This window comes from Tauraco erythrolophus, chromosome 4, assembly GCF_009769465.1.
Source record: "Tauraco erythrolophus isolate bTauEry1 chromosome 4, bTauEry1.pri, whole genome shotgun sequence".
In the NCBI taxonomy this organism is placed as follows: domain Eukaryota; kingdom Metazoa; phylum Chordata; class Aves; order Musophagiformes; family Musophagidae; genus Tauraco; species Tauraco erythrolophus.
The window spans coordinates 28,992,991-29,013,732 of record NC_141468.1 but is presented as its reverse complement, the minus strand read 5'-3'; the positions used below and the strand labels follow the sequence as shown (position 1 = coordinate 29,013,732).

At 35.6% G+C, this 20,742-nt stretch overlaps 1 protein-coding gene across 1 annotated transcript in view; it reads right to left on the bottom strand.

Moving 5' to 3' along the window:
- The window catches only part of CTTNBP2 (cortactin binding protein 2), a 91,330-nt gene that overhangs the window by 16,376 nt on the left and 54,212 nt on the right, over positions 1-20,742 (bottom strand). Inside the window, exons 6-16 of the mRNA XM_086610296.1 lie at positions 19,247-19,346; positions 14,758-14,908; positions 13,355-13,609; positions 10,093-10,210; positions 7,393-7,668; positions 6,456-6,551; positions 5,957-6,036; positions 4,777-4,863; positions 4,592-4,691; positions 650-802; positions 192-379 (exon numbers count right to left, since the gene is read on the bottom strand). Of these exons, the coding sequence (XP_086466422.1) occupies positions 192-379; positions 650-802; positions 4,592-4,691; positions 4,777-4,863; positions 5,957-6,036; positions 6,456-6,551; positions 7,393-7,668; positions 10,093-10,210; positions 13,355-13,609; positions 14,758-14,908; positions 19,247-19,346 (1,604 nt within the window). The remainder of the gene's footprint in view (positions 1-191; positions 380-649; positions 803-4,591; positions 4,692-4,776; positions 4,864-5,956; positions 6,037-6,455; positions 6,552-7,392; positions 7,669-10,092; positions 10,211-13,354; positions 13,610-14,757; positions 14,909-19,246; positions 19,347-20,742) is intronic.

Genomic DNA, 20,742 nt, shown 5'->3' with positions numbered 1-20,742 from the left:
AGCTACGGCCATACATCTTCCTATATGAAGCCAATCACAACATTTACAGATACACAGCCTTATCTTTCCAGAAATGAATGCTTTTTTTCCTGAAACAACTTAGTTATCTTCTCAGCTTTTGACGTTACTATCGTACATATTTCACAGATCTGGTGAGGAACAAAAATGCTGAAGCCGATTCAGGCTCTTACCTTGTTTATAACTTTTCTTCTTAAAAACCTTTGAAGCAAGCCACGCATTGGTTCCCCATCCCACCTAAGCTGAACCCAACGGAAATGCTGCTGAACAAGCAGGTCAGAGCCATGAAGATGACACTTCGCGATTGTCCCCAGTAAAAAGCAGTTCTCATGAAAGTAAAAGGCACCAGAAACTCCATTTGCTAAAAATGAACCATAAAACATTTTACTGAAATACTCAAAGCTTTGACATGATTTGATATAAAAGCAAGAAGCATTGACATAATTAGAAAGAAAAAACCACCACCATAAATTAGCCTTAAAACATGCTATATTTGGTTAAAAACAACCGTTTGCAATAAAAAATATAAAAATTGAACAAATTACATTTTTATCCTGTTCCTGTTTGTCATGTATTATAATATAACTGTACTATAGTAAAAACATTTCTCCATGCCAAATTCTTTGAATACCTCTTTGAATAGTGCAAGGATTTTCCGAACTCCGGTTCTCAAGAGGTGCCAGAAAATCTCCTAGTAATTCAGATAAAGAAGCTCTCTCCAGATTTTCTAAAATCACAATGGTTGTCTTGCTTACAGGTGGATGTTTAACTGGGACCAGACAAGCTGAAATATAAAAATCCCATTAATGTCTACTTAGGAAAATTGACTTTTATTTATATGCAGCTTCTACTGCTACTAACGCAGCAAAGAATTTTTTTTTTTCCTTTTGATGTATTCACAGAAGCAGACAGACTATAATATGTTCAAAACTGGAAAAATAAAATAAAACAATGGAAAGAATATCATACTGTACAATAAGAAAAAAATTGAAAGCTATTATTAAAATAAATTCCTGAAATGGCTATAACGGAATCTTCATAGATGGGAAGGATTTCAGCACACTGAGAATAAATACAACAGAAAAGATAGCAAAGACTTCTGAAAACATTTATTTCATTTGCTGTTATACATCTTAAACTTTTAACATGTACTCTTTATACCCTGTAGAGACCAGAGAATCATAGAATGGTTTGGGTTGGATTGGGTTGGAAGAGACCTTAAAGATCATCTAGTTCCAACCCCACTGCCATGGGCAGGGACACCCTCCACTACACCAGGTTGCCCAGAGCCTCATCCAACTTGGCCTTGAACACTTCCAGGGATGGGGCATCCACAACTTCTCTGGGAAACCTGTTCCACTGCCTCACCACCCTCTGAGTGAAAAATTTCTTCCTTATATCTAATCGAAATCTACTCTCTTTCAGTTTAAAGCCATTGCCCCTTGTCCTTTGTAAAAAGCCACTCTTCAGCTTCCTTGTAGGCCCCCTTCAGGTACTGGAAGGCTGCTATAAGATCTCCCCAGAGCCTTCTCTTCTCCAGGCTGAACAACCTCAACTCTCTGTCTTCACAGGAGAGGTGTTCCAGCCCTGGGATCATCTTCGTGGCTCTCCTCTGGACCCACTCTCACAGGTCCATGTCCTTCTTATGTTGGGAGCCCCAGAGCTGAACATAGTACTTGTTAAAAAGATTCAGAATATTCAATGTTTATCAGAAACTTAATCATTCTATGAGATTGCCTATTTGTTTGCTACTATTCTCTCTTCAAAAATTTCTTCAATATCTTTAAGAATCACCTAAATAATCAGAGCTAGTTTGAGGCACAAACAATAGCACCTGAACCTAGGAGGCATTAAAATTATCTATCTATATCTTTTTTCCACATTTCAGATATTTTCCTTTATTTTTCCTGATTTAAACATCTTACTGCCTAAAAAAGATACAGCCTTTGCAAGTGTTCCTGTAACATCAAATCCCAGGGGAATGCTTCTGTAACACAAATATTAAACAAAACACTTGTCTTGAGTATATTGTGCCTTGCATGGTTTCAGAAATTTTTCAAGATGGTACGAAAGATGGTCATTAAAGAAAATGATGAGTAATAGGACAAAACTTACAGCAACTGACTGTAGCTGATGATTGCTATTTATTTGCAATTTCCCACATATTACTGCCCTGTTTTACTAAGAGGATATAGCTGTATAGCAGGGAGTACAGGTACCTCCTCTGTGACTGATGGAAGCACTTAGAGAGAGGAGGAGAGTGCTCTCCTAGGAGAGGAGATACAGCAGAACAATGAGGCAAGAAGCAGGCAGAAAAATGAGACTCAACCAGCAGCACAATGCTGAAGTGCAAGCACAGACTATTAAGAAGAGTGTGTTGCTGACACAGAGTAAAGCGTCCAAAAGAAGCTTTCCTAAGAGACGGTGGCTAATAAACAAACCGGACTATGAACGATTTTCTCGCCTGCAGGCCAAACACCAGCGCCTAGCTGACTTCTGACTAAATAGTCTCTTCTTCTCTTCCAGCAATGTGATGGCACTTGAAATGACATGTGGGAATAATCACTGGCACAAACGATCCTCCAAACCGTGACCAGGATTCCCTGGGTGAAAATAACTGACATAGGCTGAAGTCCACCAGGAAGCATGCTAACAAACAGAACGAAGCACTGCACACCATTGTACAAACCCGTAGGATGGCTCCCCTTTTGTTGAGGAGCACAGATGATGTCAGAGGGGATTGTGCAGAGTTTGTTGCAACCAAGAAAGCCAATGAAAGCTACTTGAAGTATAGGCCCCACACTGCAAACGCACGGCAGGTAGAAGACAGCATTGTCTCACTCACTGAATTGTATTTTTTCTGTTAAAAAGTCAGTAACTCTAGTTTGTTTGAATAAAACGTTTGCTTGTGAGATTCAAATTACTCTTGATGTTTCTGGTCTGCCCATATTGAGGAGGAAAAAGGTAGGGGCTGATCCTCTCAAAGCTCTGGCTGTCTCAAAATTTCACCACGGTAGCACAGGAGAACATATTTAGAGGTGTTGCCTTGGTACAACTGAAACTGATGCAATTTCAAACACCTAAAGCCCAGCCTCTTTCAGTACAGAAAGTGGAAGATGAAAATCACAGCTGCTGAAACACAAGGGTATTCCAAGCAGCAATGACATTTATCACATTTATTTTTAATGCGAATGACCATATTGAATGCGAGGTAAAGTTGGAGAATCTAGCTGTAGAAGAGGCCATAATAATACAAGAGAACAGCCCATCATTTTTGGATGAAAATGAAGTCTTGCTACCAAGGTTAGATTCAAACTATATTGCTAGTTTTTGTCAATAAAAAACCCCCCAAACTAAACACTCATAAAACAGAAATGGAAAACAAATAGAAGAAAGCTGCAAAGGGATGAAAGTAGCTACATATTTGAGAATTGCTCACAAAAAGCAAAATTGTATTTGACCCCAAATTAATTTTAACAGTACCAAAGAAAAGGAAGCATATCACATCACCCTTCAGGCTCTTGTTTATTACTGTATGCATAATATTATATGTTATATATTAAATAGTAATATTATAAAGTATATTATCACTGTATGGTTAATACTATGGTAAAATAAAAGAAATTAGAGTTTGAATGCACAAGTATGGGCAAAATGCAGCACAACCTGAAAAAGCACTCCACAGAAAATATTTCTTTCACTTTTAACACTATTCTATTCCTTTTTTTTTAATGTTCTCCTTCTTGCTTCTGACTGACCCATGTGCTTCCATTCTTCTGCTTCCATACTTAATTTGCCCATTTTCCCTGTCATTTTTTCATCTTTGGCTACTTTGTCCTTTTTTCACTCTTACCAATTATTTACCATGAATTTACACAGGTAGAGCCTACTGATCGCTCTGGGAATACTTAATCGCGGAGCAACCAAGTAACAGGACTTTAATCTACATGTAGCTATTCATATCCATTAACAGAAAACCATTCATTTTAACAGAAATTCAACTTTGTTCTGTAGTAATGGGTCAGAATACACACATACCAACATTTGCCTACCCGGGTGACAAAATTTGGCTCAGATCCACACATAAGTATCCAGTAAATAAGCATATATCAAAAGCAAGTGGTCTAACTTTTTAAGAACTCTTTCACTGCTCCTGTTATTCCCAGAAAGGTAATAATTATAGCTTCCCCTCTCATATCTTTTTTTTTTTAAAAAAACAACATTAGAACAGTTACAATAAGGCAACAATAGACCTTCATTTCTGATTCAGTAGATTTGAATCATGGCAATCACCTTCTAAAGGCTCACAAACAAAGGGAAAAAGCAATGAGACAGAAATATTAAGAGCTACTAATTTTACTTAAATGGCATGATCTTCTGACAGAGCTCCCTGTTGGACTGTCGCACTTAGTTCTACCTCAGGTTAGACTCTTATCGTTATTATCCACGCACCTGGAAAACTATGAGTTCTGTTAAAACATAGCACCCACTATGCAAAATGTTTTAATGTATTTTTTTACTTTGTACCATTAATTACAAATTACCAAAATCAGTCTTGCTGAAATAACCTTACCACTACTGATGAACAGTTCTGCAAGCTGCTCCTTGGAGAAACCAGCATCCACTTCAACTTTAACGATTTCACATGTGGATCCTGCAGCCACTTGCTTTTGCTGCATTGAAAATTTATAGATTTGGTAAAATAATGCAAACTTTAATGTATGAACTAATTTACTTTATATGTTTGTGTTATAATACCTTCATGCAGGCCGCTATCTGATGTGCTATATAGTCTTGCAAACTTCCTTCTGGACCATGGAAGATGACATTACGGTATTGTTCAACCTATAGACAGACAATAAATTATTCTTGAAAGGTCATAGACTTGGACTTTTCTTTACCTGTTGAGACAATCAGCACCTAACAAATTTTTTTGTTTTGCATTACTGGAGTTGGTAATCACTACTATAGTAGTTTCCAAATCGGCAATATTTGCATATGACATCTTTAAAATATATTGATTTGTAAAACTACATGAGAAGGTATTCTGTTATTAAAACAATCATTAAACTTGAAACATTCATGTAGCATGGATGAGTTTAGGAGTCACAAATATTTTCTTGATTTTGAATTAAAATAGATAAGCTAGAATGACTTTAAAATCAAAGAGTAGTTTAAGTTAGTGCCAACTTGAAGACTTAGACTTTAAGTTGGCACTAATGGACTTTATTTTCAGTTGAAATGGGATCATGTTATCAGTAAGGGAGAATAAAAAGGATTTTATCTATCTTAACTCTAAAATTACTTTATTCTAAAAAATCAGTAAGTGAATACATTCATATAATTGTGCAATATTGTTGAATACAGCAGAAACCTAAGGCACTCCAACATAAAATTCTATCCAAGGACACATCAGAAATTATACTGATTTTAAACTAATTTTGATTGGATTAACAATGTTAAAACCATCTATGAAAGTTAACTCATATTATCTAATTATCCTTACATTCTGAAGTATTAAATAAATTGTAAGAGTTACAGGAGATATATATATATATAAGCTAATAATGAAATTTAAGTCTCAAAGAATTGCTTGCATGCATGTTATTCTAATTTACTTTCCCCTCAAAAAGTGGAATGAAGTAACTTTGGAAGGAAATAAGGTATCATAGAGCTTTTAATGTGTTTTCTTAGGCAGTTCAGTTAATCAGATGGTAGCTATTTAAAGAAGAAAGTTAATGCCCTCGTGACTAAAGTTATTGGGGTAAGATTTAGGGGGAACTTTGTTTTAAAATAACAGCTGTCATCCCATTTCATTTTTTAGAAGTCTTGACATACTTTCACAGAGCAGAAGATCAATTTTTTTTTTAGTCAACACTATTACAGAAGTATTTTCATGCATAAATAGCATGCAGAGAGAAGCCAGCTTAGTGCTTACCAGGCGGAGGTAATTCTGAAGTGTCTGAAGATGGATCATAGATGCGTAAGTCACACTATTTAGGCAGCCTTCTTGAGGTCCTTTAAAAAGAGATACACAAATAACTTTTCTAAATCTCTCATGTTTATAAGGATGTATGATGGATACATGTGCTTTCATGCAGTATTCTACAGCAATCTCCTAAAATTACAGGCTATGCAAATTAAAATGCTGAAGAAATGAAAGGCATTTATCTAGCAACACAGATGCACCGCTGTCCATGACATAAGTAAAATGGATACTACTATATAACTGAAAAAGGTAGGAGGGCTTTTACGTGCCAGCATATTTTCTAAATGTTGTAGATCCTTTCAAATCTAGTTAAACAATTAATTGGATATGATATTTCTGAGGATCAAGCAACACTGAAGAACAAAACCAGTAGCAAATGATTCTCAAACAATATACTTCATACGGAGTGTCTTAACATTCAAACTGAAAATCATGAATTGAAAATTACCAAACAAAAACACGGTGATATGCTCAGCTCTGTTGTTCTTCAAAAAGTCCCATGGTGGCTGTGAAAAAATCTGACCTGTTGACCACGAAATGTTGCCTGTTAAAAAGAAAAAATAAAAGAGAGGGATATACCTTGTATCTATAGGTAGTGTCCTATGCTCAAGCACACTTACTTGCTTACAAAGATTGTGTCCATACACCGACAAATTTGACATACAAATCAGTCCCATGTCCTAAATCATACTCTTATTTGATACCTGACTGAGGATTCTAAAGTTTTCTGCCAATTGAAATACAAGTTTAATAGCTAACCTATCTTTACAACTTTACATGGAAAATAAAGTAAAATAAGATAATTTTCCCAGTCTAATGTGAATAGGGTTTTTTGGGGGTGGTTGGCAGGTGGAGGGGGAAAGCACATGAATTTTCAGAATCCTATGAAACTGCAACTACTACCTTCACATTTTGGCCAATCTCTCATAATTTTAAAGATTTTTCTGTTTTACCTTGGCAAGAGAAATTACATAAACCAGCAGTAGTTCTGTTCGACCTATGCTGATGATTTACGGTCTGGATTTACTGTACATTCTGGATGTACTGCAAAGATGTAGTGTGGGCTTTACATGGAATTGTTTTGTTTCACCTGTAAAACAGATCTCTCCTCTGGAGTACTAAACTGAGTAAAGGACTAACTAACATAGGACCTCATGGTCCCCAAGATGATATTAAAGTGCTTAATGACTTGTACCATACACATAGCTAAAAGAAAATAATGCTTTCACACCAGCACTGTTCAGTTTCACAGCTAGTATTGGTCTGTCTTAGTCTAAGCTTTAAAAGATCCAGAAATTGAAAGATATTTTTATCTCTCTTATAAGATTTCATCAATTCAATAACCGCCCCAATTTTTGCTTTTCTTATTACACTAATATTGATACCTAGTTTGACAGATAATATACTGCTTGCATTGAGGCCGATGTTGGATTCTGCAGCAGTATTAAATGACAGGTCTTCTAGGCTCCTCCATCCATCAGAAGCAATTGCTTGGAAATGGTTTGTCACTGCCTGACTCACTGCTTTTGAAAAATCATCCCATGATGTCTGTTTGCGGATATTTAAAGCACATATTGTGTTTTCCGTATCAAATTCTTCTGTACCACAATGGGCTGGTTCAATGCCACTGACTGAAATCCTCACAGGTACATTAAGAGCATCTGTTGAATAACAGAAAACCAAGAATCAGAAAAACTGCAAAAGTCAATTAAAAAAATCCTATTACTAATGACCAATATCATCTAATATCGCAAAGGAAAGCTACAAAATAACTCCTGTTGCAGAGAAGTAAATGTTAAAAAGCAGGACAGATATTACCACAAAATCAGAGCAGTGATGAAAAAAAAATAAATCAAGGTTATTTATCTTTTTTTACATTACAAACAATCAGTATTATTATGCTTAAATAACAGGAAGTAAGACAAAACTAACTTAATCTTTTGTTTCTTCTTTACATACTAATTTCTTATAAATTAAGACGGTAGGCAGTGCCTCAATGTTTCAGTTTATTGTGGTTGTGCACGTTTTTATTATCAATGCAGAAAGCAATTTTCTGGCATTAGTGGAAAACAGCTGAGTCAAATGTCTTTAAATAAAAAGTTAAGAGCTAAGATAGAAAATTCACTTGGACGGGTACGTTTGATTTGCTATAGAATAAATTGGTAAAACATTTTTAATTTTTTTTTTTTACATTCTAGAAATAAAATTAATTTAATGAAGTTATTTTAAATCTTGCTTTTTGAAAAATGGAATACAACTCAACAGAAGCAGCCATTTATATGGATCATTTAGATGACAAAAGGGAAAATGAAACTATCTTCTAACTTTAATGCCAAAAGAATACGTTTCAGAAATTATCCCTGAAATTAAATGTACAACAAAAAAAGATATCCGCTTATTATGAAATCTTGCAACATGATCTTAGTTTTGCTTTTAAGTTCAGAAGCCAAATCTTCAGCTGATACAAACCAATGAAGCTTTTCTGATGTCAGAAAAGCTCTCTTTTAAACCCACTAGCCTACCACAGGGAAAAGATTACTCAAAGGCATCCTTCAGATGTGGGATTCTGAGGAGTGTATCAAAGGCTTGCCCTTCTGATGGCTGGACCTCCGGGAAATGAGCAGTGACTGTAAGAAATGCAGAGGGTTCTCTACAAGGAAACAGGCCCCTAGGACAGAGGTACAGTGTACGCCTAAATTTCAGTGCATGTGACCTGTATGGCACAGCTGGCAATCCTGGCCCCTAGTCTTTCAGATCTGTTGGAGCACATCCTCCTGTCCTACATGCATGTAATTCCTTACAGTGGAAACCTTACTGGGCTTTGAAGAAGGAAGAAGATGGTTCATACACAGCTTACCCAAAATACAGTCTTGGCTTGTTGAGGCGTATTACCCGAATGAGAGTGGTGTTTCCAAGCGTCTACAGATCGGATATTGTGGGGGCAAAAAACCTAATTATGATTGCACTGATGTTAACTAAAGGCTTAACACATGAAAGAGAGGAGAAACCAAGTCCAAATGTTCTGACCTGATAAAAGCAGTTGGATTCATGATAAGCCTGACCGAAGAAACAGGGTGTTACGAGTGATGAAAATAATACAAGCATCAATTTAACAGGCTACAGGTTCAGCCACAAGAAACTGGCTTCTGTCTTATAAAGAAGCAGGCCACAGAGGATTTTCTAACAGGAAGTGAGTTGTGTTCCCCTCTGCCCCTACAGTAATATGGTAAGAACCTTGATATTATAATTGTTGAAGAGGAAAATCAGAAGCAGCACAGAGAAAGCTTCCCTAATTTTTTGATAGTCAGCGAACTTAACTACCACCAGCCCTACATCCCACAACACAAACATAAGAAAAGTGAATAAATACAAAGCATACAAATCTACAAAGACAATACTTCTGACTATAGAGAGAAATAGAAAACATAGAACTTGCAAGTGGATGGACTAAGTTCTAACTCAAGAAATACACAGGTCAGCCTGTTCTACCAAATTTTGAGAAAACTTACAGAGAAGGAAGATGACAGGTTCCAAAAGAACAATCTTCTGACAAAAGTTATTGATGTTGGAAAATAGAAGTTGTTTGTTGTTGTCTCTGAGACTTTTTTTGAAGAATAAAATGAACAATCCCTTTAACAATAAACCAGTGACAAATAAATCCATGCTCTAAAAAGAGATTCAGATATGACAAGCTGATTGTCTTAGCCTGAGGAAATTTGACAGCTGTCCACCACTAAGTGATTTTTCTGCAAGAATTTGAAGAAAGGAGGAGGACAATAGCTTTGGAAAAAGTAATTATTAATATTAAATTAAGAAATGTTAAGAGATTCTGGATGTTTTCCCATGTACAATATATACCATTTTTTCAAATGGTTTAAAAATAAAGACCTAAGTCATTTAATAACCTCCAACAAAATTTTATCATATGCTTTTGCAAAATTTGGAGAACAGAAACTTGCTAGATTAAGAAAATTTAATTCTGTGGTGCCAAAAAAGTGACAACTACTTTTAAAATATTTCTCATTTTTGTCCCACAAGCTTTTTACTAAAAACATTTTTATACAGTGCTGATAGCATTTACTTACTTAGGTTTTCTAGGAGATGTTTGCAATCATCAGTAGCAACATCGTGCAATGTTCGATTACACTTATCTTTTCTCTCAGCCTCTAGTCCACCATGGCTACAAAGGATTTCTAGACAGTTCTGCAAAGGTAAGAACTGTATTATTTACTTGTCCATTTGCTCCGTTAAAGAGTTCTACCAATATGCAGTTAGATTCCTAATTTAAATTCTTACACATTCATTTCCAAAGATAATCGGCTACAGAGTGTCTATGTAAGAGCATCCAAATGATGTTCCTCACAGAGATGAAAACCAGGAGTAAAAATATTTTACAGCAGACTTGAAAGTCTCACATTAATATTTTGAAAAAGCAGAACATATGCAGCCAGGCTTCTACAGTCTCCAAGCATCAAGGACTGATCAATTGCATTGAGAAATTTTTAATATCTGGCCACTAGTTTAGGTATTCACGTAAGGAAATAGAAGCCCACCTATGCATTTTGGTTTGAACACCTTGGCCTCAATGTTCAAGCAACACTAAAAAAGCAATTCTAAAGTTTAATACAGACTAATTAATAAATCTATTCAGATGGCAATCCATAAAAACAGTTTTCACTTTGCAATTCACGAAGTAGGAGTTTCCGTCATGCCTGACATCTGAGTGGGACACAGCAAAAAAACCCCAAACATTTTAAAATCGCTTTGCAAGCCGCCTCTTTGGCAGGTAAAGCTGAATTTCTACAAGTGTAGTAACAATGCAGTGAAATAAAAATGCATTGCTATTAAAATCAGAGCACAAGCCTTCTGTGGATGCCAACAACATGACACCCTCTAAAATTTCAAAGACTTAAAAAAAGTCATATGCTCAACAAAAGCAAAAATTCATTGCAATTCATTAGAAATAAGCTGCTAGCAGATAAATTTGGATTGGTAAAATCATACTGTAACATGAAAAAAATATTAATTATATAGATCCTCCCAAACTAGCAGAGTGGAAAAAAAAAAGCCCTCACAAAACTACATTCAAATGTTGATTGATCAGCGATCAGAAGACTGATTAAGTCCTGATTTCTAACGATCATTCATTCAGCAACAATAGAGGTGGCCTTCATGAAAGCTTTGTCATCCTTTCAAGGACAGATATCCACATTAAAAAAAGACACCATCAGAAATTATACTAGTTTATTAACTGTATTGATAACCTCTGAGGTTAATCATATCAGAGAAACAAACCCTTGAAAACACAGGGAAGCAGCTATTAAGAATCTTGATTCAGTACAGTAGATCGTTGCAGGTTTGGCCACTGTTGCCTATTTTGTAGCTGTCCTAACAGAAAGATTTTGTCAGTATACCTGATACTCTGACACCTTTTGTAACATAACAGTCCTTCAAGCTGTACTTCCCTGTGAGATTAAATTTTACCAGATTGTGGCTCCAGCATTTGTAAGAACTTTTAAAAAAATCAATTAGCTCACTAACTTTGCCAGAAGAAAATTAACTAGGAAAATAAAAAAAGGCATATTGTCTTGTCAGGTTAGTAAGTTGACTCTGTCTCTCAAACCGGTGCAGTGACTGGCAAAGACAGTAGAAGGCAGAGGACTGAACCGTGTGGCTGAAAGTGGGAAGTAAAGAGGGAAGAAAGTAAAGAGGGAGAGAACAAAGAAATGAGGCTTATTTCCTTAGTAAAAGGAGAGGTTTTGTTGGCTCTGTTGCATACGAAATAGCAGGTGAGATGCCCTAGCATAATTCATCTGTAATGAATGGCACCTACCAATCTAAAAAGAAAAGGGTGCAAGTGCCAGCACTGTTTATACGCAACTATCATGTAGTGTCATGAGTGACATGCAGTGCAGATAAAGGATTAGAGAACGAAGCTGAAGTGTTAACAGTACTTGAAGATGGCCATTAAGCTTTGTTTAGCTTCTTAACATCCCAAACAGCTCTCGAGTTAATAAACTTATTTAATCAAACACAATTATATAAAGTCTCTGCAACATTAAAATGAAGAATATGACTGCTAGCTACATATTGCCTTCATCGCCTAAGAGAATACCCTCAGCCCTCCATGGAGAACTAATTGAGCAGTTGACTTGGAATGTGCCCAGAAACTCAAAACCAGGAGTTATTCATGTGTGAAGACTTAGAGTGTCAGAGCCTTCGGAGAGAACACCTAGCCAAAGCCTCTTTTAGACAGTAAGTAAAACCTAGCTTCCAAGTTTCTGAGGATTATGTTATTGCAGAAAGTAGCAACACATTGCACACTATTTAGGTATTTGCAGACTATAACAAATACCTTAAACATCATTTAAATTCAGATGAGTGGAAACTGAAATAATGGAACGTTGACCCTGTTTGTACTGAAAAATGCTGAGTAAGCAGTGGCTGGTTCCTAAAAACCCATAATTTAATAAACTGAATCTTAAATCTATGTCTATTTTGAATTTATCATAGTAAATTTATCAGGGGAAAAAGCAAACATAATGATAGATATTGAATTAGGCATGTAATCACAAGCTGATTTTTGAAGTCTTGGACTACATTTTCCTAAAATCCACTCTCTTCTGTGTTTAGTATCCTCTATTTTCTCCCTGGGCAGAAGTTTCACAGTAAGATCTGATTGACAGATGTCACAAAAAAAAAAAAGAAAATCCTTTAAACAGTCGGTTTTGGAAGTATAAAGCTTCGAATGTCAAATCCTTCAAGTAATATTCAATTTCCAGAAATGTTCCTGTTTATCAACAATAAGACCTATCAGGTCATTCTCCATGTCATCAGTTATTCCAACTAAAAAAAAACTTATTCATTACCTGTTAAAAAGGCTGCCAAAAATAACAAATTAAACAATATATTACTGCACAAATCTGATTATCAAATTTCTTTTCCTCCCTCCCTCCTATCGGAAAAATTCTTCATAGTCAAATAATTCCTAACTGTAACTGGAAACTATATCCATCTAATATCTATAAGTATGTGACACCCAATGAAGTGGCATTTAGAGTGGGATTCACCTCACCTTGACCTGGAAAATTTGAGTCTCAAATATTCACGTGTTCTCTTTTTATTGGTGTCCCAAAAGAAACAGGCATTTAAACATGACAATTCACCCCGTTTGACACCTAGCTTTTGGGGTAAACGGTCCACTGGAAGTATCTCTCTGTCTCTGTTAATTCAACCGTGATGAATTTAGATTTGACATCTAAGTTTCAGTTCCTCAAAGATAAAAAAGAAGGATATATCTTGCCTAAATTCTATCAGGTTAGTGTAGCTTGTTCACATAGAACTGACCTTGAAGCCTTTTGATGCTGCTATGTGGGCAGCAGTCCAGCCCTCTTTGTCAGCATGGTTGATGAGATCTGCAGAAATAACAGGCTTTACTCTACTGCTATAGTTGTCTTCTCTCTTCTCCAAACCAAAGTAGTCTAAATTAGGCTCTGCATCAGTCAAAGAGTTCCCATTGTTTGGCCCTCTATAGTACATAAGGAGCTTGAGACTGTCAACATTACCAGAATCCACTGCTGCGTGAATTGGTGACCAGCCATCCTAAAAAAACAAAAGCAAAAAGCACACTCCCACCAAACACATAGAAAAACACTTGCAGAACGTACATCAGCAACGAATCTGAATGGAAGGCTCTGTTTGGAAATTAAAAAGATAAGCAAGAGTGACATAACAATCTTTTGGGAAAACAGAGTTGCTTGTATGTGCTTGGGGTGGAAGAAAGAGAGAGATGAAACTGTAGCAGAAAGAAAATTTTACAGCTTTCTCCAAGGACAGTTCAACAGACAGACATCGAAATTTTTAGAAGAGTCTAAGTGATATAGGACTTACATGCTGTTAATAAACTGTTTCCTTATCATGTATCAAACTAACACAAGTCTGATGATCAATTATTTGTTTCATGTTGCATTAATCAATTTATCAGTCAGATATTTTCATCGTTTTAACATCATAACTTTCTCTAATTTCAAGTCAAATATATTTACTTTTCAAATCCAAAATAAATGAACCAAAAAATTCAGTGTAATAGAGGAGAAGAATGTACTGCGAAGCTAATACTCTTTATTCTGTGTTTCTCGACAGCCTATATCCCACATTTATCGTCATGTTTATGTCAAAGTCTTAAGAAGAACTTCAGGAAAGTACTTGAAAAGGGCAATACCTAGACATTGATTTTGAGACATTTCCTCTTCCCTTTCTCCTGTAGATACAATATTTTTTTGCCATATTCTCTCATTTGTGATATAGGAGACTATATATGAGAGTTTACAATACTGGCTGACAAATTTGAGGGTGGAGGTTCCCTCAAGGACAACAATAAAGCACCCTAACATAAAAGGTGGAAGCAAAATCACTATCTCCTATTCTCCAACTTAAAAATAAGTCAAAATAGAATAGTTCTGTTTTGCAAATAGAGTGCTGAAGAAAAGTCTGCAGCAAACTGCAGGCAGAATCTGAAATATGTAAAATGATATGGAAGTCTCATAATTTATGAGATTTTAGACAATGCACATCTTAAAAAAAACTAGAAAGTATGGTGAAAAGAACAAAATATTAATTTCAAATTATGTGCTTTACTCCAGCTTTAGAGAAAACTTGAAATAAATATTTTAAGGTAAATATTTCCTAGCTGTTTACAGTTATTCAGTACTATACAAGGTATTTTAACTTTACAAACTGTTTTAACTTACACTGGTTTTTATTGTTCGATCTGCTCCGCCTTCCAACAATAGCTTAATACAATCGTTATTTCCATTTTTACAGGCCAGGTACAACGGTGTCTGTCCTCTTTCAGCAGCATGATTAATATCAGCCTGATACATAATTAATAATTCTGCACATCTACAGCAAACAATAAGGTAGTAAAATTATGTTATATTTGACATCTAAGACCTCTTTACAACTTACAACATTTAATATTTTTTTAATAAAGTACTGATTTTATAGATACAGATCTACCTGTGATTTTATCCATCACATATACACAAGGATAAGGTATAATTTTATACATAGGTATGGACAGAAAATCACATTACTTTAAACCCATAAATCTTGAACTACTGCAGCTGCATTTAAAAACTGTGAATGTAGAACACTTAATTTCACCAGGCTAATAAAAACTTGATGACAGCTGCTTAAGAAAAACCTTCAGCTGAGAAAAAAAGAACATTTCTTCTCTGACTACTGGTTTCTAAAATAGTTTTAAAAAGAAAAGAGAAAAAAAAAAGGATTAGGACTAGCTTTAGATACCAGCAAAATGGACACTTGTCTAGTGAAGTAACCCGGTGGGGCCAGCAAAACAGCTCGGGCACTACCTACCATTCAGATCCCTGAGTGAAGGCTACTCTAGAAGGACAGCTTCATTGTGTTGGTAGCAGCTACTGGATTAGGGAGGATAGAAGATTAAGTGGAGTGCTGAAGAGTGACTCTCTAGGGACCAGCGTTTGAATCCAAGATCCTGTACTTCCTAACAACCCTGTAGCAGTAGGTCCCGTTTTCTTCTCAGTTCTGGTGCCAGGGTTGGCTCACTTTTCCTTCCCAAACCCAACTTTTCAACAACTCTGAAGACTTTAGAAAAATCTTAATGCCAGTCTTTTCCCTTTGCAGTTCAAACAAGGGTTGTAAACAAAGAAAATTCCCTATCTCTCTGGCTCAATATTTATCAGTCCATAAAAACAGAAGGATATCAACAATAAAGCCTCAAAGCAATTAATGCAAAGCCAAACAACTACTGGTTAGGAGACTATACTATAACAAACAGGATGACAAAATATTTTAAAAAATGTGAGGTATATATAAGAATATAAGTATATAGGAAATTACAGATTAAAAAAATCACAAGTATTTTTTTAAAAATATCTCTTTTTGGTAAGTTTTTATTTAGTCGGAAAATCAGTCAAGTTCAAGATAAAATGCATTATTTTAGAAAAGAGTAAACCAGGTAACATTAATATGAGTTACTTAATTGCACTTTCTGAAAATGCTCAAATGAACAGAAAAAATACAAATAAAAGTAACACTCTACCTTATCAAATGTTGAACATGTATCCTAACCATACAACCACAAAAGTTGTCTTAAGATGGGCTCATAACAAGACATCTCCATAAAGAAACTCAGATTGAGTTTTAAGTCTGCTATGCTAAAAATATCTAGTTTGTTATTTTACATTGTAGTCAATGATTCTGGAAATGATTCCTTAAGGTAAGGTCAGCCTACCCTGGACATGGGAAACTATTTTGAAAATTCCTCCCAAAAGCATTTTCTGAATTGGTAGTATTATTACTGAACAGCCTCAAAAAAAACTATCTTTTTTTTTTTTTTTTTTTTTCCTGACAATGTAACTAGGGCTGGAATAACACTGTTGTCTCAGTTCAGGAATAAGGTTAATGAACATGCCACAGGGGACTGGCTGGCAAATCTATCACACAAGTATTGTGTAATTGATAGTAGTTTAGTGCTGTCGTTAACCCCAGATTCTTAGTGCTGTAATACAAGTAGCAAGGACTACCCAGCACAATGTTTGAAAGGAGATAGGCTATACTATTGCCCCAAATTCTGCCTATTACAGAATTTTTCTGAGGCAGAACTTTGAAGTGATCAACAAATCAAGCAGACTGAAGCATTTGCAGTCACTCTGATATTTTTGGCTGGCCCCGTTATTACTCCATGTTCACTTTTACAATTTGGTTCATGTTCAGTATCTAAAAAAGTGAAAGCAAGAAAAATGCTTAGGGAGATCATACTACATAAGTAACTCTAAAGGAAAAATAATATAAAATTTTGCAATATCATAACATAGCAGACGATATATGGCAAAGTGTTGTGAGGGTAAGTAAGTCAGATAAATAAATAGCTTCCTATTTAAACAAAGTCTAAGATATTTATTTTAGAAGAGAGAACATGAAGAGTATATTTTTGGTTTGTCTTGTCAAGTCACGTTATTTTTATAGATTTTATGTAAAACACTGAAGTCTTTAACTAGATATGTATTTCTGTGCTCAAAACAGCAGTGGGAATATGCTACCTCTGGATTAAGACTTCCAGTAAAAGATGGTACTTAATTGATAAGCTTGAAGTCCTCTAAAAACTGGCAAGAATCTCCGATGATCCTTATATACTGTCATGGTTTAATCCAGTTGGCAACCAAACACCAGGCAGCCGCTTGCTCACCCTCCCCCACCCCTGAGGAACAGGGGAAAGAATCGAAGGAGAAAAGAGAAGGAGACTTGTGGGTTGAGCTAAGAACCATTAAATAATTACAATAAAATTAAAAGAAATAATGATAAAAATAATAATGAAAAATATAATAATATACACAAATGAGTGATGCATAGTGCAATTGCTCACCACTTGTTGACCAACACCTGGCCCAGCTGAAGCTAGCAATCCTGAAACAGAGAGGTCCCAAAATTGCAGTACCACAAGAGAGAGAGCCCCAAAGAGACATGTGAAGAGAGCAGCTTCCCAGCCAACCCTCATTTATATACTATGCATGATGTTGCATGACATGAAATATTCCATTGGCCAGTTTGGGCCACAATCCTAAAATTAAACTCAAGTCCTAAACTAGGACTTGTGGGTCCTTTGCTCCACTATGCTCCCTTCCAGCTTGTTGCGTACTTGCACATTGGCAAAACATGGGAAGCTGAAAAAGTCCTTGATGTCTTAGTGACAACTATAAACATCAGTGTGTTATCAACATTCTTCTCATACCAAATCCCATACTAAATCCAAAATACAGCACTATTCTAGCTACTAAGAAGAAAACTAACTCTATCCCAGCCAAAATGAGGACATATACTCATGGAAGACCATGAGAAGGACAGGGATCCTACTCTTCCTCAATGTTGGGTCAGGGTCTATCACAACATAATAACACTCAGAGACTCGGACCCTTATATGTTATTATATCAGAGTAAAATCCTTAAAAGTAGTAAAATGAAACATTGAAAGAATCAAAAACTGAAAAGATAAGCGAAACCAAAGACACATATACCAAAGGTAAACTCTGTAATAAAGATTCCTTGTCATGCTGTTTAAGGTTTTTTGCATTTGTAAAACACTTTGATCTGGATAAGGATGCTCTGGAAGAGGTTATCTAATGGTTGTTTCCAACTTTCAGTTCTATTTCCTATGATTCTATGATACACAGTAAAGCTGCAGAGCAGAAGTGCAACATCAACCTTCAGCTCCTCTGATGAAGGGAGGAAAAGGGAGGAAAAAAACAATCATCTGGATCAATTGTTGTGTACTGATTCTCAGTATAAAAAGAAGACAGAATTCTCCAATCATGCTGTCACAAAACACTGATCTTTATACAAGTAAAAGCTTCAAAAAATAAAAGGAAATATTGTAACTATATTTTGAAGAATGTTCTTAGAAATTCTTAGGGGCAATGGATTTAAACTGAAAGAGGGGAGATTTAGATTAGATATAAGGAAGAAATTTTTTACATTGAGGGTGGTGAGGCACTGGAACAGGCTGCCCGGAGAAGCTGTGGATGCCCCATCGCTGGAAGTGTTCAAGGCCAGGTTGGATGAGGCTTTGGGCAACCTGCTGTAGTGGAGGATTTCTCTGCCCATGGCAGGGGGGTTGGAACTAGATGATCTATAAGGTCCCTTCCAACCCTAACCATTCTATGATTCTATGAAATAATTCTTTGACTCATGCATAATTTTCCATTTTTCAAAGTTACTGATAGAAAAAAACTTAAAGCTTAAAACCCCAGTTTTGTTGTTTAAAGTATTTGATTCTATATCACTCAGGAGAATAAAAATGTTCTTTCGTCTTTGAATATGATATTCATAGTTCTCTATGCTTCAAAAAATCAGTGCAAAAAAAATTTCTTTCCTCCTTCCGATGTAAATCTTGTATTATCGTTGATAACCCAAAGAAAATTAAGAAATTCAAAGGTATGACTACCATACAGACAGTATCATATTGTGGTTACTAAGAATACACATGTTAAGAGTTGCAGCTGGAAACAAAACAAATGGAAAATATTGAAAATAGAATGGCATATGAATATGAGTTTCAGTAGATGTTTTCAATAAATACATACCTAAGAATTCTTATACCTAAGAATGCAAAAGTAATATAATGAGAAAAGTAAATAATAACATAAAGAGAATATAAAATTGAGTAATAGCTGATGAACAAAATCTTAAGACTTCACTTACTTGACATGTCCCTGAGCAACTGCTGAACACAAGGGTGTAAAGCCATTTTTATCAGCAGCATCAACTTGTGCTTCTGCAGTCAGCAGCAATCTCACACAATCTATAAATTGAGCAAAAACATAGACTGATGTAACAAAAAAAAGTGGTTGAAAATACCAGAAGGTAAAATCTGCTCGGGGGCAACAGTGGCCAGTCTTTTTGAATATATATCACACACCTTAGCGACACTGAAGTAGCAGCTCCGGAGGTAGTTTGCAGGAGAGAGGTGAGAATTAACTCCCTGGGGGCACCACCACTCTTTCGCAAAAATGGCTTGGGTTGGATTCTACTGGGATCTAAATAGTGCCCATTGCTGCCAACTCTCACAGTGTTGAGCTAATTTACCTCCGAAGTGGGGAATTCGAATTATCCAGCAGCCCCGAAAGGCAGGACAGTCCCACTGGCAGTCACTTGACACACCCCAAATGCAACCGCCACAGAGGAGATGCCCACAAGCTACATGTAACTCAAGCAACACACTTGCCAGTCTTGTTTTAGGACACTTTTGACTTGGGATTGCAATGACAAATAAGATAAGCTGACAAACTCAAACCTCCTCAAAGCATTCCCATTCATGTATTTCCAAAATAACACGCTAAAAATAGTACCAGCCTGATTCCACCACCCTATAGCTAAATTAAGATTAATTAAATATGTAATTAGACTGTCTTTCATCCATAAATTGGAATATCATTTGATGCAATTAAGTTTGAAGAAAATACTTAATCTGCTCTACATTCTTGAAATTGATTCTAGACCAAAATAAAACAAGTCTTTTGTTGTTGAAACTACTACTTTGAAAATAAGCTCAGCTAGAACACCAATCATAAACTCCTGACTTGATTTCCGAGCAAGCTTAATGCACTCTGTTCAAGCACTAGGCAAGATCTTGGAGCCAAGCTTTGCTAGTGAAGCTTATCTCTAGGTATCAGAAACAAATATTTAGAATTACTTAGAAATCTGACTAATCGAAACCATGCCTGAACGTATTTACTCCTGTTACAAATCTTTAAAATATTAATACAGATGTTGTAGTTAACTGAATAAATAGTTTAACATTAAGAACTAAGATTTTAAAACACTGTAAATTAAGATTCCTAAATTTTTAAATAAGTAATCTGATCTGAAATTACTTTTGGTTTGTTTTTTTGGGGGTTTTTTGTTGTTTGGGGTTTTTTTTTTTTTTTTACAGTTGATTGTCAGGATAAGCTACAAGGACTTAATCTGTAATAATATTTTTACGCCATGAAGAATCTCTCAGTTAACTAACTTACCTAGTATTTCCACTTGTAAGATAACACCAATTAAAATAAATTTAAATTTTCAGTCCCCTTGAACAGAAAAAATACTCTGCTAACAATAATTTTTTTCCCTCTTTCAATTGTCAATCCCAGTCTTATATTAAACAATTAACTTGAAGATACAGATTTCTGCTGGACATCTGAAAATACTTCTGA